We start from the raw sequence: 27,972 nt of genomic DNA on the forward strand, positions 1-27,972 counted from the left end.
ATTGAAATACATCTAGCAGTTTCTAAGATTAAACATACGTGTGCTTACATGCACCACCTTAACCAGAATTTCTAAGTTAAATAATAAAGTCCCATTATCTGCATTATTTTCAAATAAGTGTTACTTAACTTCATTAATTTAGAACGTTGGAACACATATCTGAAGTTTCAATGCAAGTCATGATGTATTTGGTGGTATAATAACTTGAACTGGTAACATGTAAAACCTTAACCAAAGATGCGATGCCGATGCCGACGCTATGGTGAGTAGTATAGCTATCCTTATTCTTAGAACAGTCAAGCAAATAATAAAGAACAAACACGTTTCTTCTTTGTTTTGTTTTTGCATTTTCTTTATTCTCTTTACACTATCATGATTATATCATAAAAACCAAAAAGGAATTCCTAATAAAAAAGGTAAGCATTAGCATTGCATGAATCGCTCTCATTTATAAATATATGATTACGAAGCTAATGAAGTGTCAATTCATTTATTACATCTTCCATCTCTGACGATGGGAGTTATGCCCTGTAACTGATAACATTTTGCTACTATTATCAAACATGTTAAGATGTTTGTTTTTTCACCACAGTATGACATTTTTTTTCGACTAAGGTTCAATGAACGTTATCATCCATTACATTTGGAAATGCAGTCTTTGGAGACTCTAACCTCATTCATATTCGAGAATTTTATCTCCCCCAAAATAAAGAGAACATTACTGAGAATCATGATTGTGAAATATGGGGATACAAAATGGAAACATTAAGAGAGTTGGAAGTCAAGAATATGATACATAGTGAATTCTTTCTCATCTACATTAAGAGTGCAGTTAAAAGATATGAATTTGACAGTGAACGATGGGGGCATAACAACCAAAATACGATACATGCACATGAGTCATTGCATCCACACAGTCCATTAGTGAAAATATTCATAACAGCCCATTAGTGAAAATATCCCCCACATCTTATTAGTAAATATATTCCCTATAGTCCATTAGTGACTATATTCCCCACAGTCCATTAGTGAATATATTCCCCACAGTCCATTAGTGAAAATTTTCCTCACAGTTCATTGGTGAATATATGCCCCAAATCCCATTAGTGAATATATTCCCCACATCGCATTAGTGAAAATATTCCCCACAGTTCATTGGTGAATATATTCCCTACAGTCCATTCGTGAAAATATTCCCCAAATCCCATTAGTGAATATATTCCCCAAAGTCCATTAGTGAAAATATTCCTCACAGTTCATTGGTGAATATATTCCCCAAATCCCATTAGTGAAAATATTCCCCAAATCCCATTAGTGAATATGTTCCCCACAGTCCATTAGTGAAAATATTCCATACAGTCCATAAGTAAGTATATTCCCAACAGTCCAGAAGTGAAAATATTCCCCACTTCCCATTAGTAAATAATTTAATAAATTCCCCACATCCCATTAGTAAATATATTCCTTACAGTTCATTAATGAATATATTCCCTACAGTCCATTAGTGAATACATTCGGCACAGTCCTTTAGTGAAAATATTCCTCACATCCCATTAGTAAATATATTCCTTACAATTCATTTGAAAATATATTTCCTACAGTCCATTAGTGAATATATTCCGCACAGTCCTTTAGTGAAAATATTCGCCACAACCCATTAGTAAATATATTCCTTACAGTTCATTAATGAATATATTCCCTAGTCCATTAGTGAATATAATTTATTCTGCACAGTCCTTCAGTGAAAGTATTCCCCACATCCCATTAGTAAATATATTCCTTACAGTTCATTTGTGAATATATTCCCTACCGTCCTTTCATGAAAATATTCCCCACATTCCATTAGTAAATATATCCCTTACAGACCATTCGTGAATATATTCGTAATCAGAAAACATCAGTTTTTTTCAATTATTTGTAGGATCAAGAGTACAAGCTTGGGTCTAATCTTAACCAGGTTGAAAGATAGTTATGTAAAACATAGGTATAATGAAATTTCTCATCATTTCATTTTTATATTCTTTTTAAGAATTGAATTTCTTAAGCCAATAATTACTGTGAACTGTGAAAAGTTCTATAAATAATTATAATTATACATCAGATTTTATAGCACTCATTTCATATAGCACTTACAAACTTCATATCACAGGTTATGGACAAACAATACAACACAAAATGAAAGCATAATTACCTTTCATAATAAAGGGATACATTAAACCTCCATTAATCATAAGGCATATTTTGTCGATAAGATTCATCTCCATTTTGTTCAGGTAAACAGTCCATTATTTAAACTTTGGCAGTAAAATGAGGGATCCTGTCATCTATTTTAAGAATTTAATCCTCACATGTCCAAAATGGCTGTGCACTGTGAATCTATGGCTGTGAAATGAGGGGTCTATACAAGTATATTCTAATAATGGTAAGACATGATATTGTCAATAAGAATTATTCCCCATTGAGTTCTGTGTACAGTCTATTAGTTGACATATGGCTGTGACATGAGGTGATACAAGTATATTCCAATAATCTTAAGGCATGATATTGTCAATAAGAGTTAGTCCCCATTGTGTTCTGTGTACAGTCCATTAGTAAATCTATGGCTGTGAAATAATGGGATAGAAGTATTCTTCACTAATTGTAAAGAATACATTGTCAATAAGATTTATTCTCCATTTAGTTGAGAGTACAGTCCATTAGTAAATCTACGGATGTGAAATGAGGGAATACAAAATTAATATTCTCCACTAATCGTTAGACGTATATTGTCAATACAATTTATTCTCCATTCTGTTGAGAGTACAGTCCATTAGTAAATCTATGGCTGTGAAATGAGTGGGCAGGTTTGTCCTGTGTATTGACACCTTTTGATGATGAGGGGATGTATCTCATTGGAATGTAGCCAATGCGTCCACTGGACCATACCTGTAATGAATGAGATAAAATATTAGTCAGGTTTTAGGGAAGAGCCATAGTTTCCTTCTCATTATTGAATTTGTTATCACAAAATTAAACAATTCAACATCTGACACTGCTTGGCAATTTGTTTATAAGTAACAAAAGAAAACGTAATAAAGGTATGTACATGCAATGAAAAACAAAATTTATCTTTTTCTAAAAAAATATACGAAATACATAAAACGTTTATATGCTTCCCATTTCGAATACAAACACTTTGCAAAAACATTACAAGGCGGCATATTATATCTTAAGATATCAGTTTTACACGCAAAAACATTGTGTTGACAATATAATACAAGTATCACAATACAGCGGTTGATCTATAATTAGGCTTTAGAGAATGTGTAACTTTGAATGTGCACCTTGTTGAAAAAAAATCCGATATAAATATATATATAATACAGTATAGATATAGTATATATAAATATAGTAAAAGACACCTCGGGATCTTGCCCTGAGAAAACACTGGCCATTTTTACTCTGAAATGGTGCATTCTGGTGTATTCTATTAATATTTTGTATCCGATGCAGACATTGTTTTTTATTTGGAGTGTTTTTGAAGGGACAGCTGCGGGTGTGCCCCCCCCCCCCCCCCACCAATTATCTGCTTGTCAAATAAATCGGTGTTGCGCTTAAAGCACATACCACAGTGAGGAGAGATCCACCTTCGAAGTTTGGTTGGAACTGAATCAACTCTGGTTTCTCACCATCTAGGCCTCGAACAAACCCGCTGAAAAACAGTCAAAGGTTGAAGCCAGGTTTTGTCATACATTCAAAAGAATGTTTAACATTTAAGAGCCTACTATGATTCACCTTCTTACCCTTTCTCTCTAACACTGTATTGCAAACTTTCCAAGTCGTATTGATATTTAAATAAGCTCCAAGTGCTTTATTTTTCACCGACCATGCAGAAACTATTTTGAAAATTTTTGGAAAAATTGGTTTGTGTGTTTTAGATTCAAGCTTGAAATTGTTGTCAAAACTATTTTATCCATTCTAATGTTCCTCTTACAGTTCTTAATGCAGATTCCAGCAAAAACAACAACATTTAAATGAATGTTCTATTTTTAGAAATTAAAAGCTCTCAAACCTGACTTATCCTGAATTGTTACTTACGGTTTAAGGAAAATGCATAAAACATCAACTTTTTAACTTAATTATAAAAATCTGCGATCTCATTTTTTGTCAGCAGTCTTATTTAACTGGTTTCAATGGGCTTTCGCAAAAATTGGCTCGTTCAAAGACAAAAAATAAAAAAAGTTGTCAAAACGATAATCTGTGAGAGTGCAGCTTTAAACTTACTTTTTTAGCATACAAAAAAAAAAGGAATTTGAAGGTCTGCTTCCTTAAACTGACCTCTGACCAGAGGACCGTTTCAAAAAAGATTTTAGTTAATTTTAGTCGTTAATAAAAGATGCACTCTTACTCCCAGATAAGATTTACCACAATTAATAATACTGTTTTAATATTCCAAAAAGGATGAATAAATGTCAAAAACAATAGTTCTAATGAAGGATATCGAGTTGAATTGGATAGAAATGTGCATAAAGCACAGTATTATGAGACTATAGCAGACCACAGTAAATCTTTTAGTATTCACCAATCATTTAATATTTTTCGCGCTTTCTGCTATTACATACAAGGTTAAACAAGAGATGTTTGTCAAACATTATGCCCCCCCCCCCCCCCCCCTGAGCGCCATGTTGTCAGGATTATATGGACAATTGAATGAAATATGCATGGACCGAAATGACAGCTGATTTGTTGCTGTTTTAAGATTATGACCATTAAAGTGTGAGGATAAAGTGTGTCATGACCTTTGACTCTATGAACTCAAAATCCAGAGTCATCAGCTGGTCACCAGAAACCTAAATGTCAAGTTTGAGGGCCATGGGTGCAGGCATTGTCAAGTTATCACAAGACAAGTTTTTTTCGTTCAAGGTCACTGTGACCTTGACCTGATGACCCCTTAAATCATAAGGGGTCATCTACAAGTCAGATGAAACTCCAAGTCAAGTTTGAAGGCCATGGGTTCAGGCATTGTTGAGTTATCACTCGGACAACCTTTTACCATTCAAAATCACTGCGACCTTGACCTTTGGCTCTATGAATCCTAAAATCAATAAGGGTGATCTACTGGTCAGGCTTAACATCCATGTCAAGTTTAATGATCATAGGTTCATGCATTCTTGAGAAATCAGTGGGGGAAGATTTGTTAACTTTTTTGCGTTAAAGGTTACTGTGACATTGACCTTGGTCTGATGACCCCCAAAGTCGATAGGGGTCATCTACTGGGCAGGCCCAACCTTCATGTCAAGTTTGATGACCATAGGTCCAAGAATTGTCGAGTTTGCTTTCAAGGTCACTTTGACCTTGACCTTTGACCCCTAAAATCAATAGGGGTCATCTACTGGTCAGGCCCAACCTCCATGTCAAGTTTGAGGGCCATGGGTGCAGGCATTGTTGAGTTATCACTTTGACAACCTTTTATCATTCAAGGTCACTGTGACCTTGACCTTTGGCCCAATGACCCCTAAAATTAATAGGGACAATCTTCTGGCCAGGCTCAATCTCCAAATCAAGTTTGAGGGCCATGGGTGCAGGCATTGTCGAGTTATCACTCGGAAAACCTTTTACCATTCCAGGTCACTGTGACCTTGACCTTTGGCCAGATGACCCCCAAAAATCATAGGGGTCATCTCCTGGTCAGGCCAATTCTCCAAGTCAAGTTTGAGGGCCATGGGTGCAGGCATTGTTGAGTTATCAATCGGACAACCTTTTACCATTCAAGGTCACTGTGACCTTGACCTTTGGCCCAATGACCCCCCAAAAACAATAGGGGTCATCTACTGGTCAGGCCCAACCTCCAAGTCAAGTTTGAGGGCCATGGGTGCAGGCATTGTTGAGTTATCACATGAACAACCTTTTACCATTAAAGGTCACTGTGACCTTTGACCCATTGAGCCCAAAAAACAATAGGGGTCAGCTACTGGTCAGGCCCAACCTCCAAGTCAAGTTTGAGGGCCATGGGTGCAGGCATTGTCACGTTATCACTCGGACAACCTTGTACCATTCAAGGTCACTGTGACCTTGACCTTTGGTCCGATGACCCCCAAAAACAATAGGGGTCAACTACTGGTCAGGCCCAACCTCCATGTTAAGTTTGAGGGCCATGGGTACAGGCATTCTTGAGTTATCACTCGGACAAGCTTTAAAATTAATTTACCATTAAAGGTCACTGTGACCTTGACCTTTGACCCGATGACCCCCAAAATCAATAGGGGTCATCTACTGGTCAGGCCCAACCTTCATGTGAAGTTTGATGACCATACGTCCAGGGATTGTTGAGTTATCACTCGGACAAGCTTTGGTCTACCGACGGACCGACCGACCGACCGACATGCCTGTGCAAAGCAATATGCCCCCCTTCGAAGAAGAGGGGCATAAATATTGTTATCAGTTATTAAAATTTTCCATAAATGCATTATTTAGTAAGTAGTTAAAGGCACAGGGGTTTCTCTCTCGAAAAAAATTCTTATTATATAGACAAGGGGTTGAACTCAAATTTTGCAAACCTCCAAAAAATGAAGTAAACAATGTATTACAGTTAAATTAATGTTTTTGTTATAAATAAAGTGACTAATGTCAATATACAAATGACTTTTAAAAGACCGAAATCAACAGTATTAAATTATCCATAAAAATCCATAATCATCGCATTTGGACACACGTTCGCAAAAATCCAATATATGAAATTACCTCAGTAAATATCACGATGCGTGTAATGTTGTACGATTACATGTATCCAGTTCGATGAAGTATCATAAATTTGAACACCAACCACTTTGTTCGTTGTAATTGAATGATTAACACCACAATAATTGGTGAAAAACAAACATCGAGTTTATTTTTGTCTTTCCTCGGCCATTTTGATTTCCAACACTCCAGTTGTATCCAGCGATTTCATTGGCTGATGACGGCGGTGGTTTTTACAATAGCCAATAAATTAATTCGTAACAAAGTTTAACGCACGCGCAGAAAATGGCGAGTTTGACAGATTAACTATGCTGAGGGAATTTTCGGTGTTTTGTGCTCTTCTTCAGAATGTATCGGTAAAAATTGCGCATTTAATATGATTATTTTTTGTTATTTTTTTTATGAATTATAGCATTTAATATTCGTCATTTCGTAGAAAAAGGTACATTTACCTACGTTGTTTCCGTTTGCGAACCTGTGTCAGGATTGCAAAATTTGAGTTCATCCCCTTGTCTATATAATAAGAATTTTTTTTCGAGAGAAACCCCTGTGGTTAAAGGTTGATAAGTCAAAATTTATCTTTGTAATACATGTGTATGTATTGATTTTGAATAAGAGTGTCACTTTAAAATTATCTTAGTGCCATTGTTTCATTATCTTGCTACATATTCGTGTGAATTAAACTTTAAAGACAACATTTAACTTGATCACGAAGTTGATGAAATTGAAATCAATCAAAATATTGCCATTTGTTGCATTTATACAGATTTCCAACTTTTAAGGTACGACTAAAATCCTTTATTGTAACGGCTGGCAGGAGTATTCAATATGAGATTTACATAGAATTAAGTGATAATATTAGGTTATTCATTAAGTATCAATAGCAACCCAAGACCTTTTTATATAGTATAATACATCTTGTTTAAAAACAACATACATGTAGTAAAGAGATTATTTATAAAAGAACAGAAGTTGGAACGGAATTAATTTTAGTACGGTTTACCTTAAAACTAAGTTGGGAATTTTTTATACATTACATAAATTTGCCCCTTTTTCACGCTCCGGCTTCATTTTTTTATTTTCACCCATGTTTATGATTTCTGCATTAAGAACAACATAAAAATCATAAAAATTATATCATGAGTGGCTCATACTAGTATGCAGATTACCGGTAACATAAAACAAACTTTCTATTTTTACAACTCTGAAACAATGCATTACCAGGGTGTTATTTCCAGCACAGGAGATTGTGTGGTCCTAAATACAGCAACGTAATCACAGGTCTCTGGAAAACAGAAAATTTGTTTGTTTTCATCATTGAGGCCGGATTTGATCAGGAACTTTAATCGTCAAGCAAGCATAGTTTCATAAAAGAAAACAGACATTGTTTAATCCTGATACTATCATTTTTTATAAAAGTATCTTCAAATCTTGTATAAATATGTTTAAATGCAATCTGCAAAAGATTAAAATATATTTAAATACTTTAAACCAAGAGCTAACTGCAACAACGACGAGAGGGTGAGGTAATGGGTGCTTATTTATGGATGTGCATACGTTCTGTTTATGTAGATGTAGATTCTATGGCAGTGCACAAATCTTAACAAAATGATATTCCATTTAGGATAAAAAAGAATTATCATAGTTACGCCACAGGGGAATTTTTGACACAGAAATTGGGTAAATTTTCCTATTTCAGACTTTCAGTGAATGGGTTACAAAATTGGCAATAAAATCACATTAACAATCCTGTTTGCCTTCTAGTTTTTAACCCAAAATGCCCTCTACCTTCCAGCATAACTGCAAGTCTTTCTCCGAGGGGGTCCCAGGCCAGCTGTTGAATGTACCCGCCCAACCTGTAAATGTCATTTCACTTAAAACCTTATTTACAGTTTTTGTTTCATTTTATTTTAAATGCTGAAACATAATGCAAAATGAAAATCAAACATACAAGTTTTAAAGGGACTAGACGCCAGGTGATACATACAAGCAAACTATTAAAATTGTAACAAAATAAAATAAAAATGTCATCGTTTTGTGCAACACATTGAATATTACTTACTGACGTATCACATGGCTTTAACGACACATGCATCTTTTGTTTTTTTGTGTCAATTTTTTAGATTTGAAAATGACTTGGGTCATCTACTGAGTAAAAACCAGGTAAGTTTTTCAAATGGCACCAGTATATCTATCTTTACACATAACCAGATCAATTTTAAACTGGAAAACCATAATGCGCTATTTTATACGAGAAAACACAGAAGAGACAGCAACATGAATCTTGTGTTAATTATTTTAAGCATGTAAAGTGATGAATTATCTGCGAACTACTAGCTTGCATTGAAATTTCTATGCTTGTTTTGAGGAAATACTGCAGTTGCCAATTTTTGGAACATCTGGTGTCTAGTCCCTTTAATATCAAATTCTGGGCACTTATTATCTATTAAATGTACCTGCAATTGTATTGGCAGCAGAATAATCAATTGTAATTCATTTTTTCTGTTACATAATATAAGTTTTAATTTACTCAAATTTTAAGAAAAGTTTCAAAAATGTTTTTACCAAGAATGCCTTTATTTACTCAGATTTAAACACAATTTTGTTTATTTTACAGGGAATATAATTTGATTCCCGAGTGATCATAAAAAGAATATTTCTTGAATGGCGCTGCAGAGTTTGTCATAATTTTTTGAGTTAAGGAGAAAACTAGACTTCACCCGATGTCCCAGAATGGACAGACAGACAGGACAAGTTGATTCCTACATAGCCTCGCCACCAAGTGGTGGGGGTATAATAACATAACATGTTTTGATAAATATACCATGCATGTATCGATCAATTAACATTTTTGTTCACCTTGTATATTATGTATTTTGGCCAGTGGCCTGTTCCTACTTAATAATCTGTTGATTTGACTTGACTGAAATGAAGGTAAACTCTATTAGTAGGAAATTCTTGAAGTATTTTAAAATGAATGTAAAATTTAAAATTCAAAACATCATCACAAAGCATAATTTTTTTTAGCAATACTAACTTTACTGTATTTCCATCCTCATTTTGCAACTCTGTTTCTGATAGGTCCACACAACCTACTGCAGTTTGGGATCCACCAATCACAGAGCTTGTGTCATCGGTGGTTTCAGCAAATGTTAGAGAGTATATGATTGGCTGGTTTTCAGTGGAGAACAACACAACACTTCCATCTGGTGACCAGCATGCAGCCTTGAAAAATACATTTCTTTAATTTAAGATGTTTTAAAGTAATGGGAGACGAAAAAAGAAGACGTGTAATTACCTGTGGTGGTTTTCAAAGGTTTAAATCAAAACATAAACATAAAGTATTTCAAGAGCCGTCGTAAGACAGCCCGCTCGACTACGCCGCTTTGACTTAGAAGTGAATACAATAACGATGTAATATTACCAAGTTTGATCTCTTTATGTCAAACCTAACTAAAATTATTCGATACATAAGGTGACTTTGATGCTGCCCTCCTACCAGCCCACCCGAGCAATGACGCAAGTCATTCAAATAACTTGATTTCCCATTATGAAAATGTGGTTAAGAATATACAAATATGTCTTTCAAAAGTAATTAAATAAAAAAAAAAAAGTTGAAGGGCCATAAATTGTATTAAGGGTTAAAATGAAGTTATGTTTCTTGTTGTAAGATGGTCGTAAATAATTTTGAATTTTATTAAGTGCATTAAATGAACGGTATAGAAGTTTTTTTTATTAAAATCCCAACTTGCCCTTAACTTTTACTTGCCTAAAACTTTAACCTAAGTCAATCAGGGGCCATAACTTGTATTACCAGTATGGAGTTATGTTACCTCATTGGGTGATGGTCCTGAACAATTGTGTGAAGTATTAAGTCAATTGAACAAAGGGTATAGAAGTTATTAAAAAACATCCCAACCTGCCCTAAAACTTTAACCTAAGTTCCATAGTCAATCAGGGGCCATAATCTGTGTAAAGAATAATATGGAGTTATCTAACCTCATCATGGGATGGCCCTGAACAACTGTGTGAAGTATTAAGTCAATTGAATGAAGGGTATTGGACTTATAAGTGAAAATCCCAACTTGCCCTAAAACTTTAACCGGACGCCGACGCCGGGGCGAGTAGTATAGCCCACTTATTCTTCGAATAGTCGAGCTAAAAATTGAAAAAAGCACCACAATAATATGCAAATGGTGAACTGATTTTTTATTAACCAAGGGGTATTTCTAAACATTTATGAAAGATATAGGGTCTTGCTAGACATGTGCATTTTGCCACTGGTACAAAGTGTTGGATGTATTTGTCAATAACAAGTTTTGAATTATGGCCGAAGCTGGTGTAAGCATACCTTTTTCAGATTTCAGGCCGCAATAGCTTGAATCTTCTTTAGTTTAACAGGCCTAAGTAGCTTATTTTTCACAAAAAGGTAGTGATAATAGTATGTTTAAAAAAAAGTAGAAAAAAATTAGAAAACCTTTTAAGGAGAAGGAGAGAGGAGGAGCACTGGAGAGCCTGCATATGTACTAGTAGTTTGATAATGTCTCTGGTAATGTGTGTACCAAGTGTGATTTTGGCACTGGTAAAATGTGTACGGTACCAAGATTGATATTGGCTTTGGGGGAGGGCCATTTTCTAACGTTGTTATAACTTGTTGCCCAACCCAATTGTATAACTATAGTGTTTGTCGAAATGATTTATATGTTATGCGTAAATTATATACAATAAAATATGATTAAACTAAATATTGTCTTAGTTACATGCATATCAAATTTGATATTGTCTCTGGTAAAATGTGTACCATGTTTAATATTGGCATTTGGAATATGTGTATCAAGTCTGATATTGGCATTTGTAACATGTGTACCAAGTTTGATATTGGCATTTGTAACATGTGTACCAAGTTTGATATTGGCATCAGTAACATGTGTACCAAGTTTGATATTGTCACGGGTAACATGTGTACCAAGTTTGATATTGACATTGTAACATGTGTACCAAGTTTGATATTGGCATCTGTAACATGTGTACCAAGTTTGATAATGGCACTGGTAACTTGTGTACCAAGTTTGATATTGTCACTGGTAACATGTGTACCAAGTTTGATATTGTCACTGGTAACATGTGTACCAAGTCTGATATTGTCATCTGTAACATGTGTACCAAGTTTGATATTGTCATCTGTAACATGTGTACCAAGTTTGATATTGGCATCTGTAACATGTGTACCAACTTTGATAATGACACTGGTAACTTGTGTACCAAGTTTGATATTGTCACTGGTAACATGTGTACCAAGTTTGATATTGTCACTGGTAACATGTGTACCAAGTTTGATATTGTCACTGGTAACATGTGTACCAAGTTTGATATTGGCATCTGTAACATGTGTACAAACGTTTGTTTTGGCACTTGTGCACACTCTTTTTTGTGAACATCCGGAGTGGTTAATGATTTTATGCCATGGTAAAATTTTCATTTGAATATCTTTACCATCATTCAGTTATAGACCAGGTTAAGGTCTTTTTTTCAGGGCTATGACCATAACAAAAAGGCTTCTAAAATACCTCCTATTTTTCTCTCTCAAATTTTTTAAAAGAAAAGCTGAAAATGGTAAATGATTACCTTGCAGAATCCCGTTGATGTGTTCCATTTCTCACAGCCCCAATGTCTGGTTTCCCACACTCTAAACATAAATAAGTAATGGGTGAAGATGCTGGAAAAAGACTCAAGACTTTCAGAAGACTCAACCGACATATCAAGATTGCCCTGACTCATGTTTTGAATTAGGATATAAAATGTTATTGGACAATGTTCTTTTAACAATCATCATTGTTGTAATAATATTTGTTCTGTGAGCACTCATTTAAAGGTTTCAACCCTATATTTTTTGTAAAAATAGTCAAATTTTGTAATAAATAGGCACAATTTAACTGAAAAACACTCAGTGTGTATGGATTTGAAACCATTGCATACCTAAACAAATTAGATGGCATGGAAACAATTGCATACCTAAACAGATTAGATTGTGTGAAAACCATTGCATACCTAAACAAATTAGATGGCGTGAAAGCCATTGCATACCTAAAAAGATCAGATGGCAAGAAAACCATTGCTTACCTAAACAGATTAGATGGCATAAAAACCCTTACATACCTAAACAGATTATATGGTGTGAAAACCATTGCATACCTAAACAGATTAGAAAACAGATTAAATGGCGTGGAAACCATTGCATTCCTAAACAGAGTAGTAAACAAATTAGATGGCATGAAAACCATTGCATACCTAAACAGATTAGATGGCGTTGCAGCAAATACTTTACTCTCATCTGGTGACCATGACAACAATGACACTCCCCCACCCCCAAATCTCCACAGTGGCGTGCATGTTTCCATGGCTACAGACCAAGCCAGCATCGAGGTGTCGACTGGGGAGGCAGACAGGAGCGTGCGTCCATCAGGACTCCAACTGAGGCTGGTCACCGGAGTGTGACCACTTCGCTGCAAGACCTGGACGGAGCTCGAGGAAGGTCTAAAATGAAAACCATTTTACATACTTTACCAGAAGATTAGTGTTTAAGGCCAGATACTCATTCAAATTTCCCCTATACAAACTGCCTAGAAAAGAACAGAAGGCTTGAAATAACCTGAGAGAAAACATATCTTAAGATTCTCTTTCCCTGCCCACCTCTGTCATAAATCTGTGTCATTTTTTTAATTTAAAAATGGTCTGAGACTTGAAGCATGTTCTTAATCCAGCTAAAGAAAAAGGTTTTTTGAATGCTTGTGAGTTGGTTATGACAGTTAAATTGTTGGTTTGAAAGCCATGGATCTGAAAAAAACTTCATTACTCGTCACTATCCAATCAACATATTTTTTAACACAAATATCCGTATACATGTACATGTAACTGATATATCTTTTGTCCATAAAGCAGTTAGGTTGTAAATATTAAAGAAATGAAATATTAATAATGCGTACATCGATAATTATCAAAGTTTAAAAAGGATTTCTCGAAAATAACCCAATAAACAGTATATCAGTGAATATCGAGGGGTAAAAGCAAAAATGCTCTATCTTTTTCTTTATTTAATGTCATTTAGAACCTATTTGCATTCACCCTTCAATATCTTACCTTGTTGCTAAAGAAGTAGGTTCCACGTGCCAAATGAGAACACCAGACTGACATGCCACCGCCAGAATAGACGAGGAGTTGGGCCTGAAAGCAGACGCAGATAAGGTTTCCTTCAAATTTTGGGAGCAAAAGTTTCCCATATCCAGCTATTACTAGCAATAATCTCTTTTCAAAGCATTATTATAATAATAATAATAATAATAATAATAATAATAATATAATAATAATAATAATAATAATAACTTTATTTAACAAGGTAACACATTAAGACATAGGCATCATATTATAAATAAACATAACACGCGTCTTATTTACAATGCCGCCTTTTGAAAGAACACACACACACTCTCACTCATTGTCAGCAGTATTAGTACTTAAAGCTTCACTCTCACAGATTGAACGTTTTAACACCTTTTTTTTTGTTTTTATGTCTTGGAACGAGCCAATTGATGAGAAAATACATGTAAACCAGTCATATAAGACTGCTGACAAATTATTAGATTGCAGTTTTTTATATTTAAGTTAAAAAATTGATGTTTTATGTATTTGTCTTAAACAGTTAGTAACAGTTTTAGCCATAAAACATTAATTTTCGAACAGAAATATGATAATATACGATGTGATCTTTTGTCAGCAATCTTATATCACTGGTTTGCAGATATTTAAGCAAAAAATTGCTCATTCCAAGACAAAAAATAAACAAAAAGTTGTAAAATCGGTAAATCTTGGAGGGTGCTGAGGAATATGTTTGATTCTTCAAATTAAATGTATGTTTGTTTTTATAAAACAACGAATCTTTTGAAATCAGTTATGTTTATACTTTATAACCGGAATACAGGGGATAATAAGAGCTCTGCTCAGCTTATGTTTAAAAACATAAATGGCATTAGATTTTTCCAGTAAAAAGGGGCATAAATCATCAATTATTCGAGTCAGAGTCATTGGCCTACTACAGTGGATTGTCTTTGGGAACATCTGTACTAGGTTTACTGTGAATATCTTAAACCATTTGAAAGTTAATCAAATTGCATGCTGTTGACAACCCTATAACAATTCATTAACTTCTCCGAAAAAAAAAACATGTTTAAAAATAGTAAACATGGTATAAACAATAGTGCTGCCATCGAACGCCAAGACTCTTTTGTCGTTTTCCAGTAGAAATAGGGAAAGAGCTCAACAACCATTAATGCAGGAGTTATGAGTCTTTAATTTCATTGAATATCACCCAATCATGTTTTGTAAGTTTAGGCCAAGGTTTAAGTTATTGCGAGGCTGATGCGACGACTAAGACAATTCATCTTTGAAAAAAACAAACAGACGCGCTAAAATTGGATGTCACATACTGCCACTTCAGATCTGCTATGTTCTTCTGCAGCTTGTGTTTAAGGGTTGGTACCAATTCTGTCGACCCGCAATGGACTCGAATGGAATCGTCCTGCAGGGCGTACGCAAACTTCACCACATGTGGATGCCAGTCAAACGCCTTGATTGGACTGGTGGACCTAAATACATGAGGAGCATTCTATTTCAGGGCAGAACAAAATGGCATTTAGTTTAATCATTACATATTTTACAAAGATTGTGAACAAAGTTATGATAACTTATACTAAGTCACTCTCATGAAACCGGAGTACCCTGAGAAAACCCACTTGTCCGGCTTGGTGACCACTAACCAAACTCACATGCGCCCAAGCTGGGAATTGAACCTGTGTTGCTCTGGTTAGATTCAGTCGTGCTTACCAAATGAAGTTGGTATTAAGTTTCTCATCGGCTTCTTCAAAAAATATTGGCATCTGATTGGTTTGTTTTTCATCTTGTTAAATAGTAATAAAAACAGCATGAGGTAATTACAAATTACAGTATCCATCTCAGTAGTATAGTCTTATTTAAGTAAATTTGTTATCAAACAAATGAGGCACCTTTTGATTCAAGTAATAATGACCCATTAACAAACATCAACTACAGTAAAACTGCGATCGCTCGAGGACACTTGGGCCCGAGCTAAAACCTCCAGTGATTCAATGTTTTGAACAACCCAAGTTTCCATTCTAGTCTTCTATAAAATGTCTTACGATGAAGTTTGAAGTTCTCATACCAATAGTTTACTGCGGCACAGAATATGTATTGTATCGTGGAAATTGCTTTATATATGTTCAAATGTCTTATACTAAATGTAAAAAAGTAATAATAAAAACCAATAAAACAAAACAAAAAGCACAATTTTACAAAAAGCACATTTTCTAATCGAGCAACATTGAAATATATCAGTGCATGTTATGGCATTAATTAGATTTACGCTTTGCAAAATCAAGGATGGACATTTTGTGCATCTTCTTTGTTTCGCGGAACTGTTGAATTGTAATATGGCGTGACAGCTTACAGTGTCTGGGGTGGTCAGTGTTGGGGGTAAGTTCAAAGAACCTTCTGATAAACTATACATGTAGTGCATAAGATCTCCTCAAATGCCCTCATTAATTAAAAGGGGTCATGCAAAAACAGGGATAATCCGTCTTTAACACTAAATCAAATTTCCTTTCATCTGTAATTGTAATTTGAACAAATGACGAAGATTTGAACATGTTTGTTTAATCAGGCAAATGTGTCAAATTATGACCTCGAGGGAATCAAGGTTTTGCACATGATTTGTGTATATTGGATCCGGGGATGGTGCTTGACTCCTCGACTTATTTAGGTTTTGATCCAGCGTCAGTATATTTTATATGAAAATAGAAGGAATAATGATCGGGACTAAGCTTCGACCTTAAGTGACCGCCAGTTCTCGAACAACCGCCTGTTTGAACGACTGCAGTTTTATTTATCAGGACATAAATTCTGACCAAGATTCATGAAGATTGCCATTACACTGATTGTATTAAAGAAGGATTTACCAGTGCTGGATACTCGTGAACTTTGACACTATCTCATCGTTTGACAGCTGAAAAATATCATTGAAACAATATACATGTATGAAATTACATGTATACACATGTAACTACAATATCATTGTATTGAGCCTTATTTAGCAAAACTTATCAAAAAAAGTTTGTTTTAACTGCTAAAAAAAATCCATTTAAATGAGGATTATTATTTTTAAAACACTAACGGCATTAAAGGGGTCATGCAAAAACAGGGAAAAGGAACAAAAAAGTTCAATATTGATATACATGTATAAAGTAATTATTTAAAGCTGCACTTTCACAGATATACCATTTTTACAACTTTTTTTAATTTTTGTCTTGGAAAGACCAAATTTTTACGATAAAAGATTGCTGACAAATGATCAGATCGCAGATTTGCATATTTCGATTTGAAAATTAATGTTTTATGGCTTAAACCATTACTAACAGTTTAAAAAAAATGCATAAAATATTATCTTTTGAACTTAAATATAAAAACTGCGATCTTTTTTTTTGTTAGCAGTCTTATATAACTGGTTTCCATGGAATTTCGCGAAAGTTGGCTCGTTTCAGGACAAAAAAATAAAAAAGTAGTAAAAACATTCAATCTGTGAGAGTGCAGCTTTAAACATGTAATCAGTGAAGTATAACAAGAGATCCATCATCTGTTACAATCACTCACATGTTCTTTTCAGTAGAAAAAGTGGCCACTTGACTATCATGAAAGCAAGAGTTATGGGTCTTGCTAAATATGTGAGTATTGTGGCTGGCAAGATGTGAAACAAAGAATCATATGAATATCTTGAAAGTTTAAAGTTTTAGCAAGCAACTGAAAATGGCATATGGAAAAGCTTTCACTTTACCGCCACTTTTTCATTGTAAACAAATATTTAAACTGTCAAGAGGCTATCAAGAGAGGTTACCAAATTAAGCAAAATTTAACATAAACTTACAGCTAAATGTGGGGAGAATGAGCCATGGAGAGAACTAGTCCATCTTGTCAACATGAGGAGCTGCTGTGATATTCCACACACCCAGTTGGGCACTGAAAATTGAGAAAAAATGAGATACAAGTATGAAGATAACTTGTGCATCTTATCAACATGAGGAGCTGTTGCAATACTGTACACACCAAGTTGGGCACGAAAACAGGGACAAGTGATTAATGGAGGGAACTGGTTCATCTGGTCACCATGAGGAATTGTTGCAATACTGTATAGTCCTAGATGCGCCCTGAAATAGGGAAACCCCATACCTAGGAGCAACCTTATACCTAGGAGCAACCAATACCTAAGAGCAACCTCATACCAAGGAGCAACCCCATACCTAGGAGCAACCCATACGTAGGTGCTACCTCATACCTAGGAGCAACCCCATACCAAGGAGCAACCAATACCTAAGAGCAACCTCATACCAAGGAGCAACCCCATACCTAGGAGCAACCAATACCTAAGAGCAACCCCATACCTAGGAGCAACCAATAACTGGAGCAACCCCATACCTAGGAGCAACTAATACCGAGGAGCAACCTCATACATAGGAGCAACCCCATACCTAGGAGCAACCCATACGTAGGTGCTACCTCATACCTAGGAGCAACCCCATACCTAGGAGCAACCAATAACTGGAGCAACCCCATACCTAGGAGCAACCAATACCTAGGAACAACCCCATACCTAGGAGCAACCAATAACTGGAGCAATCCCATACCTAGGAGCAACCAATACCTAGGAGCAACCTCATACCTAGGAGTAACCCAATAACTAGGAGCAACACCATAACCTAAAGCAATTTTATACCTGGGACTGATTTCACACGTAAGAACTTCTATCACAAAGCGATTTTATAACTAGGAGCCGCTTCATGCACAAGAGCTATTTCATACCCAGGAGCTACTTCATACCTAGGAGTGACTCCATACTCAGGAGTGACTTTATACTCAGGAGCATCTCATGCCCAGGAGTGACTCAAAACCTAGGAGCATCTCTATACCCAGGAGCTACTCTATACCAAGGAGCAACTTCTTACCCAGGAGTGACTTCATACCCAGGAGCTACTCTATATCCAAGAGCAACATCTTACCCAGGAGTGACTTCATACCCAGGAGTGATTTTATACCCAGGAGTGACTTTATACCCAGGTGCAACATCTTACCCAGGAGCAACATCTTACCCAGGAGTGACTTTATACCCAGGTGCAACATCTTACCCAGGAGTGACTTTATAATCAGGAGCTACTTTATACCCATGAGTAACTAGGAGGAGTGATTTCATACAATTGAGCAACTCAATACCAAGGAGGGGCCTCTTACCCAGGGGTAATTTTAAACCCAAGAGCGATTTATACCTTATATCTTGGAGAGTATATAACCAGTGTACCACTGTTGAAAATCTCTCCTAGGTGTGAAGTTGCTCCTAGGGTTCTTGATGAGTCAGCCTTTTGATCTATTCAATCATGATGTTGCAAATTCTTTTTGGCTTTCAAGTGACAAATAACAAAAAAGTAGGGATAAAAGTAGGATTTTTTGAAAAAGTCGGGTTAAATAGGGATAAATAGGGATATCAAGAGCAAAAAGTAGGGATAGTAGGGCTCTTTACTTACTATTTTGGATGCAAATAAATGATTTCTAAAGCTATTCATCAATTGCAAGTACATGTAGCTATCGTTGCTTAAAAAACAGTGCTTCAAGAGGGATTCAGCCACAGGATGAGGAGATGAATCTGGAATGAGTATCTCTGACTTGTCAACATCCACCACTCATTTTCATCAAACAACCTCTCTTGCAGCACTGGAGACCTACTACATCAAACTAATTATACAAAAATACTAGAAATGGCTTCTTATTAAAAAAAAAAAGATTAGATTATATCAATCAATGCATTTACTAAATACTTTTCTATTATTTCTCTAACTATTTCTACAAATAAGTAGGGAAAGTAGGGCTTTTTCAAGAAAAAGTAGGGAAAAGTGGGAAAAGTAGGAGCCTTAAAAAAAGTAGGGTAAAGTAGGAAAAGAAGGGCCCGCTTGAAAGCCTGAAAACAGATAACATACCTTGCAACTTTAAAGCTATCTAGAGATATATCATTTTAAAAGAAACATATGCTAGGAAATACTTTACCATCTTGTGAACTATTGATAATTTCCTCCAAGGATCCAGATAGTCCTGTGTCCTGCCAAGCATGGTAAACTCGCTTTGACACTGTCTCATTGTGAGACAGAAAGGCTGACTTCGCGTTCTCTCGCTGTGTAAGGCTACGTGTTGAATCTTTGCTTATTTGGACATCAGGGTATCCCTGTACCTGTATAACAAATTCATTTTTTATTTAAAGGGACTTATTCACCAGATTAGCACCAAAAAAAGTTTTTTTCTGTAACGAACCTCAGGACAATTATTTAATAAAATGTTTAACTCTTTGATATCATAATTGAAAACAAAATACCAAAATGTTAAAAAAAAATCGACTCAGAGACCAGGTTTGAACCGGTGTCGCCAAAATTGCAGTCCTGTGTTGTATCCACTGTGCTAGGAAGGCTTACCCTAAACCTTTGGAATATTTAAGCTATATACCTAACTTGATAATATCACATGATAACATTGACTAGCCAATCACGCATAAAAATGAATTCTACTAGGTATACATACCTAGTTAGTAGTAATCTTTTTTAACGGAAAAATACAAAAAAACTGGGAAAATAAATTATGTGGTACAATGTACTTCAGTTTAGTTAGTTTCAATGCATTGTTCACAGCGATACCAAGTTTATGTCAGTTTTCAACAATTTTCTTCTCTTTTTTTTTCACTTTTTTATCAAACGGTGTATAGCCCTTTTAATATTTGATGGAAAAAAAGTGTGTTGACTTGCTGAAGGGTGCGCTTATATTTAAGGAATGTGTTACTGTAGTAAGATGATTTTCAAGCTATACTGGTTTTCAGTATATCAGTCACATCCCTAGTCTGTCTGTTATACTTGTAGATCTACACATGTAAAAAAATAATACAAAATTGAACTTACATGTTTAATGTAACCATAACCACCAAACAAAACATGGAGGTATAAACAATTGATTTATAGGGCAATTTTGGTGAGCCCTTTAGGTAAACGAAATGAACATTTTTTATAGGATCAGGCCAGATAAAATCAGTATCAATAACAGGAGAAAGCAAAGCCACCAAGCCTCAGAATGACAATACAGTAATATATACGATAGTGGTGGTAAATCGGTTCCAGTTTGACTATCAATAACCGTTTCCAATTAAGCAACTGATGATTATCGATAGTACATGTACAATTGTTTTTTGACAATTAACTTTAATTGTAGTTATATTCTTGTACAATTACTCATAATCCTTTACTATGATTTTGTTATGTGCATGTTTGAAGTTATTTAGTGTTGTTGTTGCTTTCGGCCATAATGTTAACTATGATAACTGAACATTACCGATGTTACCCTTATAACAAGAGGAAGGAAGGAAACCAACTTGTTGGTTGAATCGATAATCAAATACAGTCTTCGTCGTAACTGGGTTGCTCGAAGCCTGGGACAAGTAAATACTGTTTCGGACATGTCAAAATTCCCAGGTGGTTGCCCAAACGGGCAAGTGCATTTTTCAGCAGTTTAAATCCCTCAGTTTTCATAATTTCTTCAGCAACAATTCACAAATCCTGAATGAACTTTCTAAATAATGGCTTTCGTATATTTAAACATGACTTGGTGAAGTCACAGCATTCTGCGTGCTCAGCATTTGTAGTATTCAATTAGTAAGCGTCTAAGCGTCTGCCCGACACTCATTAATTAAATAAAAACAAGAGATGTTTGTCAAACATTATGCCCCCCCTGAGGGCCATGTTGTCAGGATTATATGGACAATTTAATGAAATATGCATGGACCGAAATGACAGCTGATTTGTCAATGACATTGGATGCCGTTGAGGCAGTTTTAAGATTATGACCATTCAAAGTTTGAGGATAGAGTGTGTTATGACCATGACCTTTGACCTCAAAATCCATAGGAGTCATCAGCTGGTCACCAAAAATCTAAATGTCAAGTTTGAAGGCCATGGGTGCAGGCATTGACAAGTTATCACACAGACAAGCTTTTTTCATTCAAGGTCACTGTATCCTTGACCTTTGACCCAATAACGCCTAAAATCATAAGGGGTCATCTACTTGTCAGGCCCAACCTCCAAGTCAAGTTTGATGGCCATGGGTGCAGGCATTGTTGAGTTATCACTCAGACAACCTTTTATCGTTCAAAGTCACTGTGACCTTGACCTTTGGCCCAATGACCCCTAAAATCAATAGGGGCCATCTACTGGTCAGGCCCAACCTCCAAGTCAAGTTTGATGGCCATGGGTGCAGGCATTGTAGTTATTACTTGGACAACTTTTCACCATTCAAGGTCACTGTGACCTTGACCTTTGGCCCGATGACCCCCAAAAACAAGGTTTCATCTACTGATCAGGCCCAACCTCCAAGTCATGTTTGTGGGCCATAGGTGCAGGCATTGTCGAGTTATCACTCGGACAACCTTTTACCATTTAAGGTCACTGTGACCTTGACCTTTGGCCTGATGACTCCCAAAACAAAAGGGGTCATCTACTGGTCAGGCCCAACCTCCAAGTCAAGTTTGAGGGCCATAGGTGCAGGCATTGTTGAGTTATCACACAGACAACCTTTTTCCATTCAAGGTCACTGTAACCTTGAACTTTGGCCCAATGACCCCTAAAATCAATAGGGGTCTTTTAATTGTCAGGCCCAACCTCCAAGTCAAGTTTGATGGCCATGGGTGCAGGCATTGTCGAGTTATCACTCGGACAAACTTTTACCATTCAAAGTACATGTGACCTTGACCTTTGACCCCAAAAAACAGGGATCAGCTACTAGTCAGGCCCAACCTCAAAGTCAAGTTTGAGGGCCATGGGTGCAGGCATTGTCGAGTTATCACATGGACAAATTTTTACCATTCAAGGTCATTTCGACCTTGACCTTTGGCCCGATGACCCCCAAATCCAATAGGGGTCATCTACTGGTCAGGCCCAACCTCCAAGTCAAGTTTGAGGGCTATGGGTGCAGGCATTGTCGAATTATCACTCGGACAACCTTTTACCATTCAAGGTTACTGTGACCTTGACCTTTGACCCGATGAGCCCAAAAAACAAAAGGGATCAGCTACTGGTCAGGCCCAACCTCCAAGTCAAGTTTGAGGGCCATGGGTGCAGGCATTGTCAAGTTATCACTCAGACAACTTTTTACCATTCAAGGTAACTGTGACCTTGACCTTTGGCCCGATGACCCCCAAATACAAAAGGGGTCATCTACTGGTCAGGCCCAACCTCCAATTCAATCATGAGGGCCATGGGAGCAGGCATTGTTGAGTTATCACTCAGACAACCTTTTACCATTCAAGGTTACTGTGACCTTGACTTTTGACCCGATGAGCCCAAAAAACAATAGGGGTCAGCTACTGGTCAGGCCCAACCTCCAAGTCAAGTTTGAGGGCCATGGGTGCAGGCATTGACGAGTTATCACATGGACAACTTTATACCATTCAAGGTCACTGTGACCTTGACCTTTGGCCCGATGACCCCCAAATACAATAGGGGTCATCTACTGGTCAGGCCCAATCTCCAATTCAATTATGAGTGCCATGGGTGCAGGCAATGTCGAGTTATCACTCGGACAACCTTTTACGATTCAAGGTCACTGTGACCTTGACCCTTGACCTGATGAGTCCCAAAAAGAATAGGGGTCAGCTACTGGTCAGGCCCAACCTTCAAGTCAAGTTTGAGGGCCATGGGTGCAGGCATTTTCGAGTTATCACTCGGACAACCTTTTACCATTCAAGGTCACTGTGACCATGACCTTTGACCCGATGACCCCCAAAAACAATAGGGGTCATCTACTGGTCAGGCCCAACTTCCATATCAAGTTTGATTACCATAGGTCTAGGCATTGTTATGTTATCACTCGGACAAGCTTTGGTCTACCGACGGACCGACCGACATACCGACATGCCTGTGCAAAGCAATATACCCCTCTTCTTTGAAGGGGGGGGGGGGAGCATAAATATATAAGTGTCTGCCCGAAGGCTAACACTTGGATGGTTATTAATTGAATACTCCTTCCGTTCGTGTTTTTAGTTTTGGTTACAAAATGATAAATTTAAAGTATTTTCAGCCAAAAAAGCGGAAATAAGCAGAAGATAATACTAGTAAATCAGCTATAAAGAAGCAGTATGAAGAAAAACAGGAACAATCTTTTAAAACAGCATAGAAAACAATTAAAATTACTTTGGGCAAGTAAATCTGTTTTGGGGCAAGTAGTTTTCTTCAATTACTTGCCTGAAAGGACAAGTGCTGTAATTCTTTTAATGCAAAGACTGCAATTATGACCAAATGCAATCGATTGTCGCCAATTTCAGGCCCAACCAACCAATTTTCAATTGTAATTGATCATTTGAACATCATCATGAATAATACTACTGATTTCAATCTTTTAAAAGCAGACATTGGTAAAAACAGACCCGAAGTTTTGCCTGGTTCTGCGGAAGTGATCTCAGGTTACCGATGCTTTCTTCAACAGTCACCATCCCTGGACCTGGAGGTGCCGGAAACGTCACAAAAGTGCTTGCACTACTCATCATCTGAAATTTGGGAACAATAAAAAGGGCCCGTATTAGAATGTATTATTTTTTAACTTTGAGGATAATAATACTGATGATAACCTAATCCCCACTTTTATAGACAGCTGGCATGTACATGTATGTAAGTGACCTAAAATAGCTAGTAATAACCAATAGCAGGGCTTTTTCTTTTTTTAACTCTTAGACCCATTCCCAAAGCAAAATATATGATATTTTTCCCAAGGATTATTATATTGCTGCAGCCGTTTTAGGTTTTTTGAAAGAAAAAAGAAACCAATATTATTTCCTAATTCGCAGGAGACTGAAAAGCTTGTTCTTTTAACTGTAAAGTTTTCCAATTTCAGCATATATATTAAGGATCCAAATTTCCAAAAATGACTAGGGTCTTTTTCCCCAAACTAGGCAGAAAAAGCCCTGAATAGGCGGGATATTGACAGACTCTGTGAGACCTTCACCATGGAGGTAGATCTTCACTGATTTTTAAATGCCTTGAACATTCCAGCCCAAAGAATTTTGACAAACTTCTCCAATATACATGTAGTACAGACCTATCAAATGTTAAAAAAGTTTCAGTCGACTGAGGGTCTGAGGAAAAATGTGTAGGTCCAACTTTTGGCAGGCTGAGCTCTGGAAAGTTTAAATATCGCCATTTTTTGAGTCCTGCAGTGGTCCATAATAAAAATTGTAATTCTCAGAACATATATATTGGTGTTGGTTTCTTAGTAATTGAAAGCATGTTTCAAACAATAAGAATGGTGATTGGAACATTTAGAAATGTCATTTAAAACCTTCCAATGCTTTACACATTTTTTTGTGTGTTTTAAATTAAAAATCATAGCATGATATACAGTCAAATGACTTGTTAATGTATAGTCATTCTAAAATGCTGTTCAGACTTCTTTTGTTTAATGATGTTTAGCCATTAAAAAAGAAGCCTGGACGGCATTTTAGAATGACTAGTTAATGTATACATTGCAAATGTAGGTAGACTTTACATGATGATTGAGTGGTCGAAATTAACACAAGCCCGCAGGCCCTGAACTTGTAAATTATCTTCTGGGCTTTCTCAAATTCTAAATTTTATAGAGCAGGGTTTGTTAAAAAATTGATGCCAATAGTATTAGAATTCTGGCTTGTTCATACGAAAGTCTAAATTCGATGACTGATGTTTGACAAGTGTAATTTGATAATAATATTAATAAAATGCAATTTTGTTTTAAGAAAAATAAATTGTTCTCTCTTAGGCAGGTCAGGGACTAATAACAAATCCTACACCCAGGCAGTATTAAATAAATTGATGAATTAGTCCTAACAATACAAATTTTCATAATTGGTGGATAAATGCATGCTTAAGGTAAATATAATATATCACATTATAAAAAGTTTTACTTTCTGAACAAAAACTTACTTTCTGAACATCTTTTAAAGCTGCACTCTCATAGATACTTTTTTAACAACTTATTTCATTTTTTGTCTGAGATATATCAACTATTGAGTACGTAAATATCAGCAAACCAACGATAAAAGATTGCCAACAAAAGATCAGATCGCTGATTTTCATATTTATGTTTGAAAATTAATGTTTTATGGTTTATTAACGGTTAAATAAATATGCATAAAACAGCAATTTTTGATCTTAAATATAAATATCTGTGATCTATCTTTTGCCAGCAGTCTTAAATAATTGGTTTTCATGGATTTTTGCCAAAACTGGCTCGCTCCAAGACAAAAGTAAGAAAGTTGTCGAATTATTCAATCCGTGAGAGGGAAGCTTTAAACATTTATTGAACAACTTGAACTCATAACATCCAGTGTCATTTTAAAAGAGTTGAACTCTCTTTAAAAAAATCTACTTGCATCAATGAGCATGCAATTCAGCTATATCTGAACATCAATCTTCATCAATCCATGGGTGAAAATGCAAAATAAGTGACTTTTTTGCACAAGTTTAAACTATTATGATGTCTACTGGCCAAAGAACTGTGTTCTTCTCAATGTCTATAAATACGAGCAAGGTCAGTCTAAAGGCACGATCATTCATAGATTCACACTTGAATATAGCAAATATTTGTCAGGCTGTGTAGCACTTTGCAGACTAGTAAGATCATTGCAATTAACATTCATGTATGTTATTGACAGCGTATCTCAAGTTTATTTTAATGAACTAGGGCCAATTTCACGTATTAAAATATATTTCGATGAATGCATGGATCGCTAATTATCCACGATCATTAGCATACTATGTAGATTAAAAATATCGTTGTATATAGCACCCACGATTCTTACTGACAGCGTATTTAAAGCGAATCCCGACAAACTGCGGCCGATTTCTTGTTTAAAATACCTTTTAAATGCAGACGGCAGTGACAAATAAACGCTTGCATGTGGTAACGGAAATCTTCTTAGTCTCGATCATTCAGCCGCTCTGATCAGAGTCAAATCAACAGAACAGTGTCAGATGCAAGCGTCTAGATGATTGAGAGTACTTACTTTTACTATTTTCGTACCCAAAACAGTTCAAACTTTAAATATTACTTTTCCCGGCTTTTTCCTGATTTTAACCTATAATCGCAAAAATCAAGGCATTTTCACGACCGGGAACAGACTTTTCGATATTCCCGACTTTTTCCCGGTAGCGTGGGAACCTTGTAAAAATGTCAGTCAGAAGGACAAACCCCTGTCACAATTTGAGTCGGACAATGTCTAAATTTACCGTCAGGACAGAAGTTTAAGAACTGAACACTAAACACTACAACTAGTACTAGGGCTAAGACTTGCACCAAACAGTACACCAAACATATTGTAGTTTGAATTGTCTATTTTTCCTCAATGTTGTCGCAAATTTCGACTCCCCCACACAACCCAAATCAGACCCTGCTGCAACTAATCAGATAACAGCAGGCTTCTATTATAATTTGAATAACAGTAGATCTAAAATTATTCAAATTATGCACCAGTCAATTGTAACCACGACCCCCCCCCCCCAGGTCCGGGGTATACCGGGGATAGCTGGGGAAATGGGCCTTGTTTTTAATTTCTAGGTGACTGTGGTGGTTTTGTTTTTGTGCCAAATTTAGCCGAGATTGGGCCTTATATAGAGTCTTAGGGATGCGGGGGCATTTGGCAGGGGTTTTACCATCAGTTCGTCCCCGCAGGACGAGGATTTTACCCGGGGTTGGCTGGACCGAAAGTCAATGTCCTTTCTGTTTCCCGGACCGGGGGGGGGGGCGTGGTTACAATTGACTGGTGCATTATGAAAACCTTTTGTGTTAAAGAAGTTTCGAAAGAAAACAACAAAACCATCAAATATGTGGAAAAAAACCCTCTTAGGCTAGCAAGTTGAATTAAAACTAGCAGCAATAAACCTGTTTATTTCGCTCCCACGTAAAGAAATTAGTAAACTTCACAAATTTCACACACTTTTTCAAAAATAGTTGGAGCAGTACCTCCTTTAGAAGAACGTTTAATTTGGAGGCAGTCAACAGTTCTTTTTTTTTCAACTTGTTACGTTATCAGTAGAGCTCGTACACTTTGTTTTACGTACATTTTTTAATGTTTTGTAATATCACGGGGCC

General features: G+C 36.2%; 1 protein-coding gene across 2 annotated transcripts; it reads right to left on the reverse strand.

The window, feature by feature from the left end:
- Nucleotides 1-344: 344 nt before the first annotated feature.
- LOC128228597 (aladin-like) lies at nt 345-27,836 on the reverse strand. 2 transcript variants are annotated; one of them, XM_052940118.1, is made up of 14 exons: nt 27,763-27,836; nt 24,278-24,397; nt 19,870-20,050; nt 17,705-17,796; nt 16,743-16,789; nt 15,198-15,356; nt 13,855-13,938; nt 13,006-13,251; nt 12,343-12,403; nt 9,755-9,942; nt 8,506-8,573; nt 7,939-8,002; nt 3,607-3,691; nt 345-2,925 (listed from the first exon to the last, which is right to left on the reverse strand). In XM_052940118.1, the coding sequence occupies exons 2-14, from the start codon at nt 24,395-24,397 to the stop codon at nt 2,779-2,781; spliced, it is 1,542 nt and encodes a 513-aa protein (XP_052796078.1). In that variant the 5' UTR covers nt 27,763-27,836; the 3' UTR covers nt 345-2,778. The 2 variants fall into 2 exon arrangements, with proteins under 2 accessions (XP_052796078.1, XP_052796001.1); XM_052940041.1 differs by having other exon boundaries at nt 27,818-27,835.
- Nucleotides 27,837-27,972: the final 136 nt, after the last annotated feature.

This window comes from Mya arenaria, chromosome 1 (assembly GCF_026914265.1).
Source record: "Mya arenaria isolate MELC-2E11 chromosome 1, ASM2691426v1".
Lineage (NCBI taxonomy): Eukaryota > Metazoa > Mollusca > Bivalvia > Myida > Myidae > Mya > Mya arenaria.